Source organism: Canis lupus, chromosome 20 (assembly GCF_011100685.1).
Source record: "Canis lupus familiaris isolate Mischka breed German Shepherd chromosome 20, alternate assembly UU_Cfam_GSD_1.0, whole genome shotgun sequence".
NCBI classification, from domain to species: Eukaryota; Metazoa; Chordata; class Mammalia; order Carnivora; family Canidae; genus Canis; species Canis lupus.
The window spans coordinates 257,861-277,886 of NC_049241.1; the positions used below are offsets into that span (position 1 = coordinate 257,861).

Genomic DNA, 20,026 nt, shown 5'->3' on the forward strand with positions numbered 1-20,026 from the left:
CTAGCCAATAGGATCCAAAAATACATTAAGAAGATTATTCACCATGACCAAGTGGGATTTATCCCCGGGATGCAAGGCTGGTTCAACATTTGTAAAGCAATCAATGTGATTCATCATATCAGCAAGAGAAAAAACAAGAACCATATGATCCTCTCAATAGATGCAAAGAAAGCATTTGACAAAATACAGCATCCATTCCTGATCAAAACTCTTCAGAGTGTAGGGAGGGAGGGAACATTCCTCAGCATCCTAAAAGCCATCTAAGAAAAGCCCACAGCAAATATCATTCTCAATGGGGAAGCACTGGGAGCCTTTCCCCTAAGATCAGGAACAAGACAGGGATGTCCACTCTCACCACTGCTATTCAACATAGTACTGGAAGTCCTAGCCTCAGCAATCAGACAACAAAAAGACATTAAAGGCATTCAAATTGGCAAGGAAGAAGTCAAACTCTCCCTCTTTGCCGATGACATGATAATCTACATAGAAAACTCAAAAGACTCCACCCCAATATTGCTAGAACTCATACAGCATATTGGCAGTGTGGCAGGATACAAAATCAATGCCCAGAAGTCAGTGGCATTTCTATACACTAACAATGAGACTGAAGAAAGAGAAATTAAGGAGTCAATCCCATTTACAATAGCACCCAAAAGCTTAAGATACCTAGGAATAAACCTAAGCACAGAGGTAAAGGATCTATACGCTAAACACTACACAACACTTCTGAAAGAAATTGAGGAAGACACAAAGAGATGGACAAATATTCCATGCTCATGGACTGGCAGAATTAATATTGTGAAAATGTCAATGTTACCCAGGGCAACTTACATGTTTAATGCAATCCCTATCAAAATACCATGGACTTTCTTCAGAGAGTTGGAACAAATTATCTTAAGATTTGTGTAGAATCAGAAAAGACCCTGAATAGCCAGGGGAATTTTAAAAAAGAAAACCATAGCTGGGGGCATCACAATGCCAGATTTCAGGTTGTACTACAAAGCTGTGGTCATCAAGACAGTGTGGTACTGGCACAAAAACAGACACATAGATCAATGGAACAGAATAGAGAACCCAGAAATGGACCTTGAACTTTATGGTCAACTAATATTCGATAAAGGAGGAAAGACTATCCATTGGAAGAAAGACAGTCTCTTCAATAGATGGTGCTGGGAAAATTGGACATCCACATGCAGAAGAATGAAACTAGACCACTCTCTTTCACCATACACAAAGATAAACTCAAACTGGACGAAAGATCTAAATGCGAGACAAGATGCCATCAAAATCCTAGAGGAGAACACAGGCAACACCCTTTTTGAACTTGGCCACAGCAACTTCTTGCAAGATTCATCCATGAAGGCAAGGGAAACAAAAGCAAAAATGAACTATTGGGACTTCATCAAGATAAGAAGCTTTTTCACAGCAAAGGATACAGTCAACAAAACTCAAAGACAACCTGCAGAATGGGAGAAGATATTTGCAAATGACGTATCAGATAAAGGGCTAGTTTCCAAGATCTATGAAGAACTTCTTAAACTCAACACCAAAGAAACAAACAATCCAATCATGAAATGGGCAAAAGACATGAACAGAAATCTCACAGAGGAAGACATAGACATGGCCAACATGCACATGAGAAAATGCTCTGCATCACTTGCCATCAGGGAAATACAAATCAAAACCACAATGAGATACCACCTCACACCAGTGAGAATGGGGAAAATTAACAAGGCAGGAAACCACAAATGTTGGAGAGGATGTGGAGAAAAGGGAACCCTCTTGCACTGTTGGTGGGAATGTGAACTGGTGCAGCCACTGTGGAAAACTGTGTGGAGGTTCCTCAAAGAGTTAAAAATAGACCTGCCCTACGACCCAGCAATTGCACTGCTGTGGATTTACCCCAAAGATCCAGAGGCAATGAAACGCCGGGACACCTGCACCCCAATGTTTCTAGCAGCAATGTCCACAATAGCCAAACTGTGGAAGGAGCCTCGGTGTCCATCGAAAGTTGAATGGATAAAGAAGCTGTGGTCTATGTATACAATGGAATATCACTCAGCCATTAGAAATGACAAATACCCAGCATTTGTTTTGACATGGATGGAACTGGAGGGTATTATGCTGAGTGAAGTAAGTCAATCAGGAGGATAAGCATTATATGGTCTCATTCATTTGGGGAATATAAATAATAGTGAAAGGGGAAAGGAGGAAAAATAAGTGGGAAATATCAGAAAGGGAGACAGAACATGGAAGACTCCCAACTCTGGGAAACGAACTAGGGGTGGTGGAAGGGGAGGTGGGCAGGGGATGGGGGTGACTGGGTGGCGGGCACTGAGGGGGCACTTGTCGGGATGAGCACTGGGTGTTATTCTGCATGTTGGCAAATTGAACACCAATAAATAATAAATTTATTATGAAAAAAATAAAGACTCCTAACTCTGGGAAACAAACTAAGGGTGGTGGAAGGGGAGGTGGGCGGGGGGTGGGGGAGACTGGGTGATGGGCACTGAGGTGAGCACTTGATGGGATGAGCACTGGGTGTTATTCTATATGTTGACAAATTGAACACCAATAAAAAATAAATTTATAAAAAAATCCTCCTTATCAAGGAGATCAGGCATAGTCCCCACTTATCTCCCAGTAGGGTGTATTAGTTCCTGCCAGCCCACAGAATTAGTCAAACAAGCCAACCACACCTTCCCATGGGAACCAAGGGCACTTCATCCTATTGTTACTACAAAGCCTGCCTCCTCAATCTCCTGGCAGTTCACTCTGTTCCCCGGTGCTACCTTGTGTGTCCCTGGGTGGTAGGCAGTGTCCTCCTCCCCCAGGCTGTGAATGCATGTGACTGATAAACTCTGTGATTTCCTCTGTTCAGTGCTGGCTTGTCATGTGTTTGGCCATCTCCATAATGCTAGGGTGGGAACCAATACCTGGCATCGTGAATAGGACAGCCCAAGTCTGGTCAGCTTTTTCCAGCTGCTCTCTGCTGACCAACCAGCTCCTGTCATGGCCAGCGCTGCCTGGGCTGGGGCTGCTAACTGCCAGCCAGCTTGTGTATTAGCCTGCTCCATGTTCCACTGCCATCTCCTTTCATTCCCAAGAACTATTGTCAACTGGCCATATCCTCAGCAGGAGGTGCGGTCAGGGGCAGTCTGTGTTTGGCAAATGCTCTATGATACTCGGGGCACCTAGTCTGACTTATAAATTAAATTGCCAAAATGGGATCCCATGAAACAACCCCTTCTGCTGAACTCAAATAGTTAACACAGTCCAACATAAACTAACATAGGGTCTTTAAGGATTGAAATTAATCATATAAGACCTACTTGGTAAAGGGTTGATGATTGCTACTGTTTCTCCTTTTTAAAAATCCAATTTGGCCTGTTCTTTAACGTGGAAAGAATATACAGTGCTTTCAAGCGAACCACAGCCTCAGTGCTCTGGTTCCATTCCTTGAGGCCCCATCCAATATTACTGAGATTACTGACTCCACCCAATCAGCAACCAGTATTTTGCTACTAGAGATCTGGCTAATATGTTCTACTCAGTGTCTATTTCAACAACCTCTTAGGTGCAGTTGACCTTCAACTCCAAATGGGCACCGTAGACTTTTCCAGGCTACTCACTACCTCACCAAGAGTGTGCACACTCTCAACTATTCGCACCTTTATCTAAGAGCACAGATCTGACATTACATTCTGATGTCCTCCTCCAAAGAGACTCACATGACACATTCATTAAGGACATCCAGATACTCAGAAAGGAGCTCACAAAAAGAGGATGGGCCATTACTCTACATGTAGGGCAAAGCTGGCCATCTTGGCAAATTCATGAAAATTATTTTGGTCAACCAAGGGCAACTCCATTCATGATACTATCAGAAAACAGCTACTGAACTCTCAGCACATACACAGTTAATACAAGACCAACATCTTTTAGTGCTTTTTGGATTCCAGAGGCAACAGTCCTCATCTACACATTTTCCTTATGCCCGATTATGCTGTCACTTGCAAAGAAGCCTGCCTTGAATGGACATCTCCAACAAAAAGCTCTAGAATCTGTCCCAATTAAAATCAACAGGCATTCCCATGTGCCCTCAAATACTCCTTCACTGATAGAGCGTTAGCAACCTCCTCGTATGCTTCCTGGAGTCTCTGGACCACATATCCATAATGGACATACAGTGCCCAAGGCCCTCAGATGCAAGAAAATATCCTCTTTGTCTACACTATATACCAACAAAGTAACAACTGCTGCCCACATCCTGGGCTCTCCTGGAAAGAGAGGTTCCTATAGATACTGGCGTGTGACCCTCCACATCCAGCTGTCCATTGAGCCTTGGGAGGCATAGCTACTGAGGTCTCCTCAATGTAGGAGAGAGTCAAGCTTGAGGCCGCTGGCTTATCCCATCTGCAGGGGAAGGTCTCCTGTTCTTCCTCAGTCCCTTGCTGGATGCCACCATACCAGAAGAGGTCACCCCTCCCCAGTCCCCTTGGCTATGTAGGGAGCCCCCATGACATCAACTGAGTGAACTGCAATGGAGTTTGTCTACTTTATGGATGGTATGAGCACCATGCTACAGGGTGGAGCTCATGTGGAATATTTATGTCCCTAATAAAGGACACAACCCACCCAACAGTCAGCAAAAGAAGCCAAGCTTTAGGCTGCCATTTAGCACTGGATGCCCTGGTCAGCAAATGGCTCCATCAGCACCTCTTACAAACTCTTGGGCCACTGTCTTAGAGTTGTTCCTTTTAGGATAAGGAACTCAGGGCACTCTTGCCTCAGAGACACCCCAAATATAAATCAAAATCACAGATGTCCCCACATGCAGTAAGGCCACAATGCAAGGCCTCCCTGGGACACCACTTGTCCTCCTTGGTGTTCCAACATTACAGATCATGGCCAGACCCTCATTTTGCTTCTCAGGATACATAATGCTGGCCCTACAGGAAGGACTCAATAAATAAAATCCCACCTCCCCTGGAGACCACAAGCAGCCAGTGGAACTGAAAGGCACACACTGGTCTCCTCAAACAACTCCTATTTAAGCTACAAGGTGTCAAATGAGCCTCCAGTGGGGCCAGGGAGCTGATTAATCTGGCTTTGGTTTAAATCTGGATTCACGCTCCTGGGGACACACACTCCATGCACCCCCAACACAGGCCCCTCCACTGCATTTATTAGCTGCAATGGGGAAGCCCTATAAGTTCACCATGGGGCCCTCAGCCCTCAGGTCAAGAGACTTCTTCACTTGGGCGGGAGGCAGTGTGCCTGTTCCCTAGAAGTCCCAGTCACCACCAAGGCTTAAGTTAGTGTGAAGGCATCACTGGCTCAATGTGGTGTGAGGCCTCAAACTAGCAGTATTAGGTGCTGCTGTGAATGGGGGCAAAGCAGGAGGGCTCTAAGTAGCCTAAACCCCAAGTTCCACCCTGATGTGCCCACAGCCCTTCTTACCACAGCACCTTCTTATCCCTGACTAGTGGGCTCCATCTATTTCCCTGCCAGCCCGTGAATAAGCCAGTCACACCCTCCTGCAGAAACAGGGGCTCCTCCACCTTCTTGAGATCACAGAGTGCCTCCCACAGCCCCTGCAGGCTCATGCTGCTCCCAAGGAGTCCCTTGTGCGGGCCCTACACAGCATCTGCTATCCCCTCTCAGGCTAGGGGGACATGTGATGAAAAACCTGCTGTATTTCTCAACAGTCCAGGGCTGGGCACCCTGGGTTCAGTCATCCCCATAACCCTAGGATGGGAATACTCCCTCACCAAGGGAAGGCAACAGGCTGGCCTCATCCCCTGTGGCACTCAATCCAGGCTTCAATCCCTTACCTCACAGAACTCTCCACATCCTCACTTCTCCCTCCTGCCAGCCCCCTGCCCTCCTCCCTGTCTAGGCTGCTCCATATCTCTGCTAAGGCATGATCCGTCTCAGACCCTCCCTCCTCTCTACCCTGACCCTACTTCCATGGGGCCCAAGGTTCCTGACCACTCTACAGACCAGCACTATGTCTGTGGACCACCAGTTTGAACTTCTGCTATGTGTAGTGCAGACTCATCACAAAGAATGGGGTTCTTTCTTCTTCATGTGAACACATTCCCAAACCTTGTAATATATGGGCACCTAGGGGCTGGAGGGCTGGATGAGAGGCAGCTTGTTTCTACAAAAGACACGGGCTCAGAGCCTTAAAAGAAAGAGTATTAATCTCACTACATTAAAGCAATATGCAGGGCGAAAAAGCCACCAAAAGCAAAGTCAAAAGACAGATAGAAAAATGAGAAACATATTTATAATCCATATCGCAATTAAAGGGCCAATTGCCCTATATATAAAGAGCCCTTAGGTATCAATAAGAAAAAGGACAACCACTCCATAAAAATATGGGCAAAGAATAGAAGCAAATGCCCAGAGATATTCAACTTTACTCATTAATCTAAGAAATGCAAATTACACTGCAAGGGGCCTCGAGAATGGCCCAGTGCCTACACGCCATGTAATCTCCTCTTGAACACAGGCTGAGTTCAGTGACTTGCTTGTAGCCAAAAGAAGAAAGATGTGCTTCTGTGGGGAGGTTACAAAAGGCAGGCTTTTGTGTCTTGCTAGCAGACGCTGCTTCCTTCTCAGACTGCACGCTTTGATGAAGTAGCCATGCTGGACACGTCCAGTGGGGAAAGTACTGAAGGTGGCCTCTGGGCAACAGCCAGTGAGGAACTCAGTCCAACAACTCACCAGGAGCTGAATCCCTCCCACAGCCATGTGAGCACTCCAGGAAGATGCCTCCGCCGTGGCCCAACACCTGGACTATGGCCTCCTGAGAGGCCTGGCAGCAGAAAACCCAGCTAACCAGGGTTCGTGGCCCACAGCACCCACGAGATGATAAGTGAATGCCATTTCAAGCTGCTAACTTTGGTGATAACATGTTACATCCAGATGGAAACTAATAGAGTGTACAATGAAATGCAATTTTCCATCTACCTGATTATTCAAGATCAATGGATCTGATAATAAAAACTGTGTTGCCAAGTGCTGGGAATCAGGCATTTTCCTTTGGTGCTGGAGGGAGTAGAACTGTCCCCACCCCCAGGGCAAGTGATTTGAAGATATCTGTCAAAGTGCAGGCACTTTGTAGCCACAAGCACTTCTACTGGCAATAATTCATCCAACTCACTTACTCAGGAGCCTGTTAAATGTCAAGAAGATTTATTGTAGCTTTTGTGAGAGGAATATTATTTGAAGTTGTCAGGAGCTGCATCGTGCCCCCTCCCCTAAACTGAAGTTCTAACCACCCCCATACTTCACAATATGACTGTATGTGGTGCCAACAAATTGAGCTTTTTAAAAAAAAATTTTTACTTATTTATTCATTCATGAGAGAGAGAGAGAGGCAGAGACACAGGCAGAGGGAGAAGCAGGCTCCATGTAGGGAGCCCGACGTGGGACTCGATCCTGGGTTAGCTGGATCACACACTCTGGGCTGAAGGTGGTGCTAAACCACTGAGCCACCCGGGCTGCCCCAAATTGGGCTTTAAAGAGGTATTAAATTGTAATGAGGTCATAAGCAGAGGCCTCAATCCAATCTGACCAATATCCTCACAAGAAAAGGACATTTGAACACAGACAGCACAGAGGGAAGGCCACACGAGGGCACAGGGAGAAGATGGCCAGCAGCAGCCAAGGGCAGGGGCCTCAGGAGAAACCAACCCAAGGACAGACACCTGGATTTGGCATTTCCAGCTCCAGAACCATGAGAAAATAAGTCTCTCTCATTTAAGCCATTTTTAATGGTTGTTCAGTGTTCCATTATAAAAATACACCAGAATTTATTTAGCCATTTCTGTCCAGATGTGCTTTTAAATTTAATATAATAGTGTGCTAAGGCTGCCGTCACAAAGTGGCTTAAATGTTCTGCTCATGGCTATGCGACCTCTCCCAATGTAATTTATAAACTTGTGTGTGGCGCACATTTCCTAAACCACTGTGGGAGACCATATACACATGTATGTATACATACACACGTGTGAGGTGTGTGTGTGTGTGTGTGTGTGTGTGTGAGGGACATGTGCTCAGTGATGTCATACTGACAGGAACATGTAATAAAAGAGGCTTTTTGAGAATTTCAGGTGTAGAGCACAGACTGCATGGAGCAGGACCTGAAGGAAGGAGGGTGGTGAGGAGGCAGGGGAGGAGATGGGAGTGGGGTGGGGAGGAATCAACCGGTTATGGGCACCAGGTCACCAGGAGAGGGGGCTGAGGGATCTGGAGGTCACAGGGACACCAAACATGGGGAATGGGGCTGAATCAGACTGGGATGGGGACTCCAGTTTAGGAGAGCCATCCTGGGGCCTGACAAGGTCCAGGTGGATCCTGGAAATGGAGCTGGTGGTCACAGGTGTGATGTCATGAGGAACTGGACAGCTGGGTGCTGGAAGGGTCTCTGAGAACCTCAGACTAGGGTGCGGCCAGGCAGGTGATGGAGTGGAGTGGGATGATGTGATAAGAGGGAGTGTGGGGATAGTGGCATCTAAAGGAGGCAGCAACCACTGCCTATGGCCATGAGACAATGTGGGTTCAACATAGTTACCAAATTTTCAAGAGGAAACAGAAATTCAGACTTATATATGAAATCTGATATTAGCATTGCTTAAAAAAAAAAAAAAAAGGTAAACCACCAGCCTTGGGGCGCCCAGGTGGCTCAGTCAGTGGGTGTCTGTCTTCAGCTCAGACCAGGATCCCAGAGTCCTGGATCAAGTCCCGCATTGGGCTCCTCGATCAGCAGGGAGCCTGCTTTTCCCTCTGCCTGCCGCTCCCCTTTGCTTGTGTGCTCACTCTCTGACAAATAAATAAAATCTTAAAAAAAATAAGAAATAAACCACCAGCCTTACAGCTAAGTGGCAGAACTGGGACTCAAATCAGTGAGGGGCAGGGCCTAAGTTGACACCCTCCCCACCCCCGCACAGAGTCCCTAGAGCCTTGAGTGAAGCATGGCTGGGAGCTGTCACGTGTGTCAGTCCTGCTTCCTCCAGCCTGCCCCACTCTATGATCTTTGTTCTCTGTTGCTTGCTGAGTGATAGGACAGATCTGGCCAGTCATGACTTAGAATATTCTTAGGTATTATGTTTTCCAGGGAGGGGTTCTGAAGATCTCCCTGATGGAAGGCTGAGGCTTTAATGGTAGAACAGGAAAGGCATGGTACTTTGGTAACTTTTTTGTCTGATGGGTTCTCATTAGGTGGCATTCTGGTAGGGCTGCAAATCAAGGGGCCCTGCCTCCCCTCAATAAATGATGACACTGTGAGTCCAGCTAGCCAAGCAGAGAATGTCCTCCCTCAGGGAATAGTGACTGGAACAGGTGTAGACATCAGGATCAATTTTTAGAGATTGACAAAGTGGTCTCTCTTTATTCTAAGAACACATGTACTAAGGATTAACTGCCAAGGGCCATCCTCCCCTCTAGGTAAGGAATCTCACCTGAAAATAAAACACAGCTAAATGACAGAAAAAAGGCCAGCATCCTGATATCATCTAAGCACCTGGATCATGCAATGCCTGAAATCCAACCCCTTGGCTATTTCGACTATATGAGCTTATAAATTGTCTTTTTAAAGCTTAACCTGGGTTAAATTTAGTCTCTGTCACCAGGAACTACAAGAATCTTGCCCAATTTGTAACAAAATGGTATTTGCGAAGAGAAGGCCCTGCCCCTTGTCTCTCAAGCTAGACTCAACATGCCTACTCTTCAGGTATGAAGTTCAACAATGCCCCAAACAGCACCATTACCATTTAGTTCCCTCTTACCTGGAAATAGTTCAGAAGTACGCCAGCCCCAGAGAGTCCCAGTCCTGCAAACAGGAAAGGCACTATCACCTGAAGGCCAATGGACAAGGCAGTCTCCCTGCTAAGCTCAGACCCCGGTGGTTTCAGGACTACCACATGGCTCTCTGATACACTCAGAGGTCCATCTTCTGAGGCTGCAGAGAGTCTTCCAGGACTGAGGGTATGTGGCAGAACCAGCTCCTCTGGCCTCCGCTGTCGAGTCTCTGTCCCATCCATGTGAGCAGAGCTGAGTCCCGGGCAGCCTTAACCTGGGAGACACAAGGTAACAGAGGCTGTCAGTAGAGCGCCTGACCATAGGGCTGATGTCCTTGGGCCCTCCTGCCCAGCAGACGGCTCACCCAGGGACTGCTCCAATGGTCTCCTGCAACCCCTATTTAAACAGCTTTTTATTTAATTGGCACATGTTTGAGGAAAAAAACACTTTCTAGAAGAGAGCACTAAATATTTACAAATTACACTTAGCAAAACTGGTGGCATAGGGAGCTCTGAGAATTCTCTTCTCCATAAAAGAACAAGAAAGCCAGTAAAAACTATCAGGATCCACTTGTTCAGAACTCTGGAAATTAATCAAAGGCTTGCAGCAGTGCAAGGAAGAAAGAAATGCTGAGTCCTCAGCAGGAACAGCAACATGGGTGCCTGTGATAAGGTAACTGTGCCTCAGTCCCACCCCTGCTCTCTGGCTCTGCAGCAGTCTTGAGAACCAACAGCCCAGGGAGAACAGAATGAGCTCCAGCTCTTTCAAAGCCTCATTCTCAAAAAAAAAAAAAAAAAAAAAAAAAAAAAGGTCATTATTTGACCTAGCAGGTGGAATTGCCATGTACAGACTGGAGGTATCTCACCCAACTTACAATTCATTCAGGAGAAAATGCCTTCTGCCTGGGGAACATTGGTTGAAGCAATCAGAGGTACTACACAGCTGGCTGAGGCAATGGGTGGCAGCTGGGGCCCATAATAGCTAACCAAAAAGCCTAAAAGGAAAAGCTGGGGAACGAGCTGTCTTTGTAAATTCTAAACAGTTGCTAAATATTGCAGGGAATCTAGCTGGTCACTCACATTCAGCTGGGCATCTGCTCAGGAAATAGCTGAGGAGGCCCGAAGCTCTGACCTCCAGCTCATCTGGAGGCTCTGCAGGAGCAGGAGGGGGGCGGCATTGCCGGCGCCTGACGTGTGCCGAGCCCCCCAGGCAAAGACGGTGAGATTCCTGGGGTCCACACACATCATTCCAGGAGATCTCCTGTCACGCCTTACCTGACCACCAGCAGAGGTACAACACAGAATGCAAAGCAAGAATGCAATGCTGAAGAATTCAGCAAAGTCACTAAAGACAACAACCCCAGCAAGCAGCAATAACAAGAAACCCTGAGAAGAGGGGAGCATCTGATTTCCAGAGTTGTCACATTCCAGAATTTTAAATGTCCAGTTTTCAACAAAAAATATGGGACCTCCTAACTCTGGGAAACGAACCAGGGGTGGTGGAAGGGGAGGTGGGCGGGGGGTGGGGGTCACTGGGTGGCGGGCACTGAAAGGGCACTTGACGGGATGAGTACTGGGTGTTATTCTGTATGTTGACAAATTGAACACCAATAAAAAATAAATTTAAAAAAATATGAGACCTGCAAGGAATCATGACACGGTGAGCTATGCACAGGGATAAAAAGCAATTAATAAAATATATCATGAGGAAGCCCAGACATTGGACTAACTAGGCAAGAACTTTAAATAGCTATTTTTTAAAAAATAAAAAATAAATCAACTTTTTATTTTATTTTTTTAAATGTATTTATTTATTTTATGATAGTCACACAGAGAGAGAGAGAGAGGCAGAGACACAGGCAGAGGGAGAAGCAGGCTCCATGCACCGGGAGCCCGACGTGGGATTCGATCCCGGGTCTCCAGGATCGCGCCCTGGGCCAAAGGCAGGCGCCAAACCGCTGCGCCACCCAGGGATCCCTAAATCAACTTTTTAAATATGTTCAAAGAACTTAGGTAACTATGCATGAAGAACTAGAAAAGTATGAAAATGAAGTCTAACCAAATAAGGACTATCAATAAAGAGATAAAAACTACTTTTAAAAGAACCAAATAGAAATTCTGGAGTCGTAAAATAAAATAACCAAAATGTAAAATTCCCTTGAGGAGTGCGCCAGTTGACCTGGGCGGGAGAGTAAGGAACCACTGAACTGAAAGATAAATCAGCAGATATTATCCAACCCGAAGAACAGAAAGAAAACGAGATGAAGAAAAATGAACCAGTCCTCAGTGGGCTACGGGACACCATCAAAGCATCCAGCGTAACAGGAGGCTCAGAAAGGGATGAGAGATCAGAATATCTGAAGACATAACAGGCAAAACCTTTCCAGATATGGTCAGAAAGATTTCCATATTCAAGAAGCTCAACAAATTCCAAGTAAAGTAAATTTAGAGATCCACACAAAGACACACTATCCTCAAACAATGACAAAGAATCTTAAAGGCAGGGAGAAGCCCCCCTTCATGCACCAGAGCTCCTCAAGAAGATTAACAGCTTAATTCTCATCAGAAACCACCAAGGAAGAAATGGGTAGGAAATATCAGAAAGGGAGACAGAACATAAAGACTCCTAACTCTCGGGAATCCTGGGTGGCGCAGCGGCTTGGCGCCTGCCTTTGGCCCAGGGCGCGATCCTGGAGACCCAGGATCGAATCCCACGTCGGGCTCCCGGTGCATGGAGCCTGCTTCTCCCTCTGCCTGTGTCTCTGCCTCTCTCTCTCTCTCTGTGTAACTATCATAAATAAATAAAAATTAAAAAAAAAGACTCCTAACTCTGGCAAACGAACTAGGGGTGGTGGAAGGGGAGGAGGACAGGGGGGTGGGGGTGAATGGGTGTCAGGCACTGAGGGGGGCACTTGATGGGATGAGCACTGGGTGATATTCTGTATGTTGGCAAATTGAACACCAATAAAAAATTTATTAAAAAAAAAAAGAAACCACCAAGGCCAGAGGCAACAGGATGACATATTCCAAGTGCTTAAAGAATGAGACCACCAATCGAGAGCTCTGTAAGGAGCAAACAAAGGTAGCCTTCAAAAATGAAGGACAAATTGAGAGATTCCCAGAGGAACAAAGACCAAGAGAATTTGACACTAGCACACCTGTCTACGGGGAACACCAAAGAAAGTCCTTCAGGCTTCAACTGACAGGACCCAGATAGCAGTTCTTATCCACAAAAAGAAATCCAGAGTGTGAGCAAAGGTAACTACATAGAGAAATAAAACAAACAAAAAAACAGTATAAATGTATTTTTGTTAGTAGCTCTTTTTTCTCTTATCCAATCCAAAGACAGCTGCGTAATTCAGCGATTATATTGGTGTAAACATGTATTTTCTGTTCTCTTGAATCATACATTTTGAAGGGGCAAATTTTATGGTATGTGATTTGTAGCTCAATAAAAAATATTCGTGAATTATTTATGGAAAATAAGGTCAAGAAGCAGAAGGCCACCAGCTTCCCGAAGTGTCTGAGCCCCTGTCCAATAACAGCCCCTGCTCTTTATCACAGAGGCCCAGTGTCCAAGCTCCTCGGTTTTTGTTTCATTCCTTCCTTAGTGTTACCAACTGCGAGTGCAGTCCTCAACATAGTGTTCTGCTCACTTTACGATTTAGATTAGCAAAGTCACACTCCATCCATCCGTGTCTGATTTGTTTAGCCCGACGTTAAGTTTCTCACGTTCATCTTTGTGTATGGTGTAAGAAAATGGTCTAGTTTCATTCTTCTGCATGTGGATGTCCAATTTTCCCAGCACCATTTATTGAAGAGACTGTCCTTTTTCCAGTGGATAGTCTTTCCTGCTTTGTCGAATATTAGTTGACCATAGAGTTCAGGGTCCACTTCTGGGTTCTCTATTCTGTTCCATTGATCTATGAGTCTGTTTTTGTGCCAGTACCACACTGTCTTGATGACCACAGCTTTGTAGTACAACCTGAAATCTGGCATTGTGATGCCCCCAGCTCTGGTTTTCTTTTTTAATATTCCCCTGGCTATTCGGGGTCTTTTCTGATTCTATACAAATCTTAAGATGATCAGCCAGACTGTAGGACCATCTCTTTTCACTGCTACATAGAATGTGACATGCCATGATCCCCCCTGTTCTACTCTTGAAGGACATCCTTTCCAAAATAAAAATCACTTGATTTTTTTTAAGATTTTATTTATTCAGAGAGACAGAGAGAGAGAGAGAGAGAGAGAGGCAGAGACACAGGCAGAAGGAGAAGCAGGCTCCATGCAGGGAGCCGGACGTGGGACTTGATCCCGGGACTCCAGGATCACGCCCTGGGCCGAAGGCAGGCGCTCAACCGCTGAGCCACCCAGGCAACCCACTTGATTGATTTTTAATACACAAGTAATGTGTTCAAAAGAAATACAATTTAGAAAACACAAAAAGGTATAAATATGGAAGTTTAAATCATCAACATTTTTTAAAAGATTTTATTTATTTGGTAGGAAGTATGGGGGGGTGCGGGGGGAGAAACAGCACCCCCCCCCACCGCAGGCTGAACAGAGTGCCGGTTGCAGGGCTCCATCTCAGGACCCTGAGATCATGACCTGAGCTCACAGCAGATGCCTCACTGCCTGAGCCACTGTGGTGCCCCAAGTCATCAACAATTTTACTGCCCCCAAATAAGTAATGCTAAATCTAGTATATACCCTTCCAGTGTACACAAACACACACACACTATTTTTTTTAATGTTCTAGATCCCAGGCTGTTTTATTTAATAAAATGTATATACCTGTCCACCTCTAGTTTTAGCATAATTTTTATGGCTTCTTATGTCATCCTTGACAGTGCACCCAGGTGTTGGTAAAACTTTCTTTTCCACAGGATTTATAGACTGAAGAAGAGCAGAGAGAAGAACCCAGCACAGACAAGTTGCTACATGTTTTAACTTGTATCCACAAGCTGCCCAAGGCCACCAGCCCCATTTCCTCATTGGCAGGGGGGCCACGGGTGCACTGTGCACAGCAGGTTTATTGAGTCAGCAGAGACGCTGGGCCTGTGAGCACAGACTGAATGAGCAATGGGTAAGCAGGGCACAGGGGAAGCCTCACACCTTTTAGGGACACCTCTGAAGGTAGGAACAATCCCCACACACAAGCCTATAGAACTTGGGCCAAGGCAGGCTTTGCTCGGCTCAAAAAGGCAATAAACCACACACACACAGAAAAGAAAAAAAAAGGTAATGGGAATTACTTATTCCTGCATGACTCCACTGTCCTAAAGGCTTTGTAGCAGCGCCAGCAGTAGGATAGGAAATGTCTGCTCCTCTTGCCACACCAGGGCAGTGCCACCCTAGCCTCCACCCTGGTCCTGCCCCCACAGGAGCCACCCTTACCTGGCTGGTCCAGGCGCAGGTCATTCGTTAGAACTGAGACCCACACCCCACCTTCCCAGTGGCTTTCCTGTCCTAGACCCTCTAAGCCTGAACCTTAGACCCTTGAGACAAACCAACCACTCTCTTTAAATGCATCACATGCTGTGCAGAAATGCTGGTAAACTGAGTCAGGCCCACTAGGGAGGCCTGGCCATTGCGGCAAAGTGGGTCATGGTAGAGAGATGAGTCCCAGACCCACCATCACTGGGAGCACATGCAGAGCTGTCAGCTTGGGCTCAGGTCCCCATTCTGCTGTTCTATGCAGCTCCCCTGGAACCCACAGGGTTGAAGGACAATCAGAACAGGGCTGGGGGGCTCTGGGTCCCTGAAGTGCCAGATCCACAATCTCTTCAAACAAATAATAGACACAGCTACCCATGACCCATGCGGTGGGCCTCCATACCCGGTACCCCCACCAGGAAGGTCTATTACTGCCTGCATCACATGGCAGAGGAAACAGGATAAAGGGGGCGAGGAGTCCCAAAGCCCACCTCAGCCTCTCAAGGACTTGCACTCACCAGGGTCTCCTCTCTCCTGCCTTTTCAGTTTCTCCCCCTCTACCTCTGTGGGATCATCTGATGAAAATAGGTCCTTGTTCTAGAATCTTCTCGAACATGCTCTCTTGACCTCATGCCCACCCTCTAGCTTGCACACTATTTCTCTCCTCCCTCCCAGGACACAACGAAACAGACACATCCTCACTGTCTCTGTGTCCTTGTCTCTGTGCTCAATACCCATCTGGCTCCTTCCTGCACACGTGGCCCTTGCCAAGGCCAGCGGTCACCTACATGATGCCAAACAGTTTCCCCAGACCTTAGTGTGGCATGAGACACTCTCAGGGACTTGAGACCTGCCACCCAGGCCTCCCCACATCCTGGCCCCAGCAGTGTGCCCTCCACCCCCTCCTGCCTGTGACTTTAACTCCTGCTCCTTTCATCCCTCCTGATAAAGTCTGCTGACCCTCAAGAACAATGCCCTGCTCTCAGTTCTGAAACTGGCTGGACTGGGACTGCCCCCTTTCTGCTCGGTCTAGGGAAATTTGGACCAATACCTTCCTGCTAAAGTCCGTAGAGCATTCCACCCTCCTTCTCCAAACTAGAATGCTCTTTTGGAGAATAAATACAGTGTTACTGGTGCTGGGGCTGTGTTTCTCCTGAGGATCCCTGAGGCTCCTTTGTTGTGTGTGCCTCACATGAAGAGTTCGATGGCCAAGGTGTCCATGTCAAAGACATCCACGAACCCAGCTGTATGACACAACTCCTAATAAACCAACCGAACAGCCAGGCCCCCGCACCCACGGAGCCCCATGTCAGCAAGTCCTGGCTAACCTGATCGCTGACTGCCTGAGGGATCCCACTTCTCCCTTCCCTCATTCTAATTCTTGCTCTTAGGTTTTAAGTCAACCAATCAACAGTGAACCCATGAAACCCTAGTCATCCCACCCTAGCAAAGCAGAGCCCTGTGTCCTCACACCCTCCCTCTCTCCCTAAAAGCATACTGTGTGGCACACAAACATGCCGTGTCCCTTCCAGGACCTGCGAGCAATAAAGCTCGTTCTTCCAAGTTCCCTGATGTTTTTTGCTAAGATGCTCCCTGTGATGACAAAACCACAAGGGCCAGTCCAGCCTCAACAATGGGGAACTGGCTGGGGGTTCATCACAAGTGGTACAGGCCCACAGGTCTCTCTGGCCTGTACAGCATCACCGTGGGAAGGCTGAGATGGACATCACACCCTTCTCCTTCTAGCTTTGGGCTGCCAGATTTAGCAGATGAAATGGGACACATTTATGCTGAAGAGTGATTCATTGTTTACCTGAAATTCTGGGTCTTTCCTGGTGGCCCTTCCCAGGTTTCCATGCATGCCTCATTTTGTCCTATCCACTGTTGTCCTACTGTCTCTTTTCCTGGTGTGGCTTCTGCCCCCATTCCAGCGCTGACACTCCAGATGCTCCTCACTTCTGTGCACAGGCCGGGTCTGGACCTCCTCCAGAACCAGGCCTACAGTAACAATGATGTGCTGCCGCTACCTCCTGAACACACGACTCTAGCTCAGGCGGGATCCAGACGCGGAAAGCCAACTCCCCACTCGGTGATTGGAGAGGCGTCTCAGGCACCTGAGGCCTAACACAGATCTCTCAATTTCCCCATCCTGCTTCTCAATCTCCTCCTTCCCTTGAAAGGCACCACAGCCCCCCAGCCAGCCAAGACAGGGCTGTGGATATAAACAGGGATGGCTTGAGGGACACGAGGCATAGATATAATCCTTTGGATTTTGTACAAATCTAGATTTTCCCCAATGGATGCATGCTATTTAAAAAAAAAATTGAGTGGAGAGGAGGGGAAAGATGGCGAAAGAGTAGGGTCCCCAAATCACCTGTCCCCACCAAATTACCTAGATAATCTTCACATCATCCTGAAAATCTACGAATTCGGCCTGAGATTTAAAGAGAGAACAGCCGGAATGCTACAGTGAGAAGAGTTCGCGCTTCTATCAAGGTAGGAAGACGGGGAAAAAGAAATAAAGAAACGAAAGGCCTCCAAGGGGGAGGGGCCCCACGAGGAGCCGGGCTGAGGCCGGGGCGAGTGTCCCCAGGACAGGAGAGCCCCGTCCCGGAGGAGCAGGAGCTGCACCAACCTTCCCGGGCGGAAAGGGGCTGCAGGGAGGTGGAGCAGGACCCAGGAGGGCGGGGATGCCCTCGGGCTCCCCGGGACAGTAACAGACACCTGCGCCCCGGGAGATGCGCCGAGCTCCCTAAGGGCTGCAGCGCGCACGGCGGGACCCGGAGCAGCTGGGGGGGGCTCGGGGGCGGCTCCGCGGAGGGGGCTGCGGGGCGGGAGCAGCTCGGGGGGACTCGGGGGGACTCGGGGGCGGCTCCGCGGAGGGAGCTGCGGGGCGGGAGCAGCTGGGGGGGCTCGGGGGCGGCTCCGCGGAGGGAGCTGCGGGGCGGGAGCAGCTCTGGGGGCTCGGGGGCGGCTCCGTGGAGGGGGCTGCGGGGCGGGAGCAGCTCGGGGGGCTCGGGGGCGGCTCCGTGGAGGGGGCTGCGGGGCGGGAGCGCGAATCACAACGGCACAGGCCCGGGAGCCCAGGGCGCCAGGACACACCCCAGGATCCGGCCTCCCCCGGGATAGGCAGAGGCCGGGAGGGCTCAGGACAGCAAGGACAATCCTGCCCCGAGCTGAGCAGATCAGCGGCCCCGCCCGGAGCCTCCAGGCCCTGCAGACAGAGAGCTCCGTGGTTCCTGCGGGAGCTGACTCCAGGGCTCCAGAGCTGGCCCCGCCACTGCGGTTGTTCCTCCTGGGGCCTCACGGGGTAAACAACCTCCCCTGAGCCCTGCACCAGGCAGGGGCACAGCAGCTCCCCCAACTAACACCTGAAAATCAACACAACAGGTCCCTCCCCCAGAAGACCAGCTAGACGGACAAGTTCCAGGGGAAGTCAAGGGACTTAAAGTACACAGAATCAGAAGATACTCCCCCGTGTTTTTGTTTTTGCATTTTGATTTCTGTTTGCTTCCCCCACCCTTTTTTCCCCTTTCTTTCTTTTTCTTCTTTTTTTTTCTTCGTTTTTTTCTTTATCTCTTTTCTTTCCTTCTTTCTCTCTCTTTTTCTCCTTTTCCCAATACTACTTGTTTTTGGCCACTCTTCACTGAGCAAAATGACTAGAAGGAAAGCCTCACCTCAAAAGAAAGAATCAGAAACAGTCCTCTCTCCCACAGAGTTACAAAATCTGGATTACAATTCAATGTCAGAAAGCCAATTCTGAAGCACTATTATAAAGCTACTGGTGGCTCTAGAAAAAAGCACAAAGGACTCAAGAGACTTCATGACTGCAGAATTAAGATCTAATCAGGCAGAAATTAAAAATCAATTAAATGAGGTGCAATCTAAACTACAGGTCCTTAGACGAGGGTTAACGAGGTGGAAGAACGAGTGAATGACATAGAAGACAAGTTGATGGCAAAGAGGGAAGTTGAGGAAAAAAGAGACAAACAATTAAAAGACCATGAAGATAGATTAAGGGAAATAAACGACAGCCTGAGGAAGAAAAACCTACGTTTAATTGGGGTTCCAGAGGGCGCCGAAAGGGACAGAGGGCCAGAATATGTATTTGAACAAATTCTAGCTGAAAACTTTCCTAATCTGGGAAGGGAAACAGGCATTCAGATCCAGGAAATAGAGAGATTCCCCCCCCCCCTAAAATCAATAAAAACCGTTCAACACCTCAACGTTTGATAGTTAACCTTGCAAATTCCAAAGATAAAGAGAAGATCCTTAAAGCACCAAGAGACAAGAAATCCCTTACTTTTATGGGGAGGAGTATTAGGGTAACAGCAGACCTCCCCACAGAGACCTGGCAGGCCAGAAAGGGCTGGCAAGATATATTCAAGGTCCTAAATGAGAAGAACATGCAACCAAGAATACTTTATCCAGCAAGGCTCTCATTCAAAATGGAAGGAGAGATAAAGAGCTTCCAAGACAGGCAGGAACTGAAAGAATATGTGACCACCAAACCAGCTCTGCAAGAAATTTTAAGGGGGACTCTTAAAATTCCCCTTTAAGAAGAAGTCCAGTGGAACAATCCACAAAAACAAGGACTGAATAGATATCATGATGACACTAAACTCATATCTTTCAATAGTAACTCTGAACGTGAATGGGCTTAATGACCCCATCAAAAGGTGCAAGGTTTCAGACTGGATAAAAAAGCAGGACCCATCTATTTGCTGTCTACAAGAGACTCGTTTTAGACAGAAGGACACCTACAGCCTGAAAATAAA

At 47.6% G+C, this 20,026-nt stretch overlaps 1 protein-coding gene across 9 annotated transcripts in view; it reads right to left on the reverse strand.

Annotated features, from left to right (window-relative positions):
• Positions 1–20,026, reverse strand: part of SLC41A3 (solute carrier family 41 member 3) — a 90,758-nt gene that overhangs the window by 56,419 nt on the left and 14,313 nt on the right. For 7 of the 9 annotated variants that reach the window (XM_038565424.1, XM_038565423.1, XM_038565426.1 and 4 more), the window contains exon 2: positions 9,801–10,087. In XM_038565424.1, the coding sequence (XP_038421352.1) occupies positions 9,801–10,055 (255 nt within the window). In that variant the 5' untranslated portion in view covers positions 10,056–10,087. Of the gene's footprint in view, positions 1–9,800; positions 10,088–10,177; positions 10,306–20,026 lie in introns of those variants that run through there. The other 2 variants (XM_038565421.1, XM_038565427.1) reach the window with 2 other exon arrangements.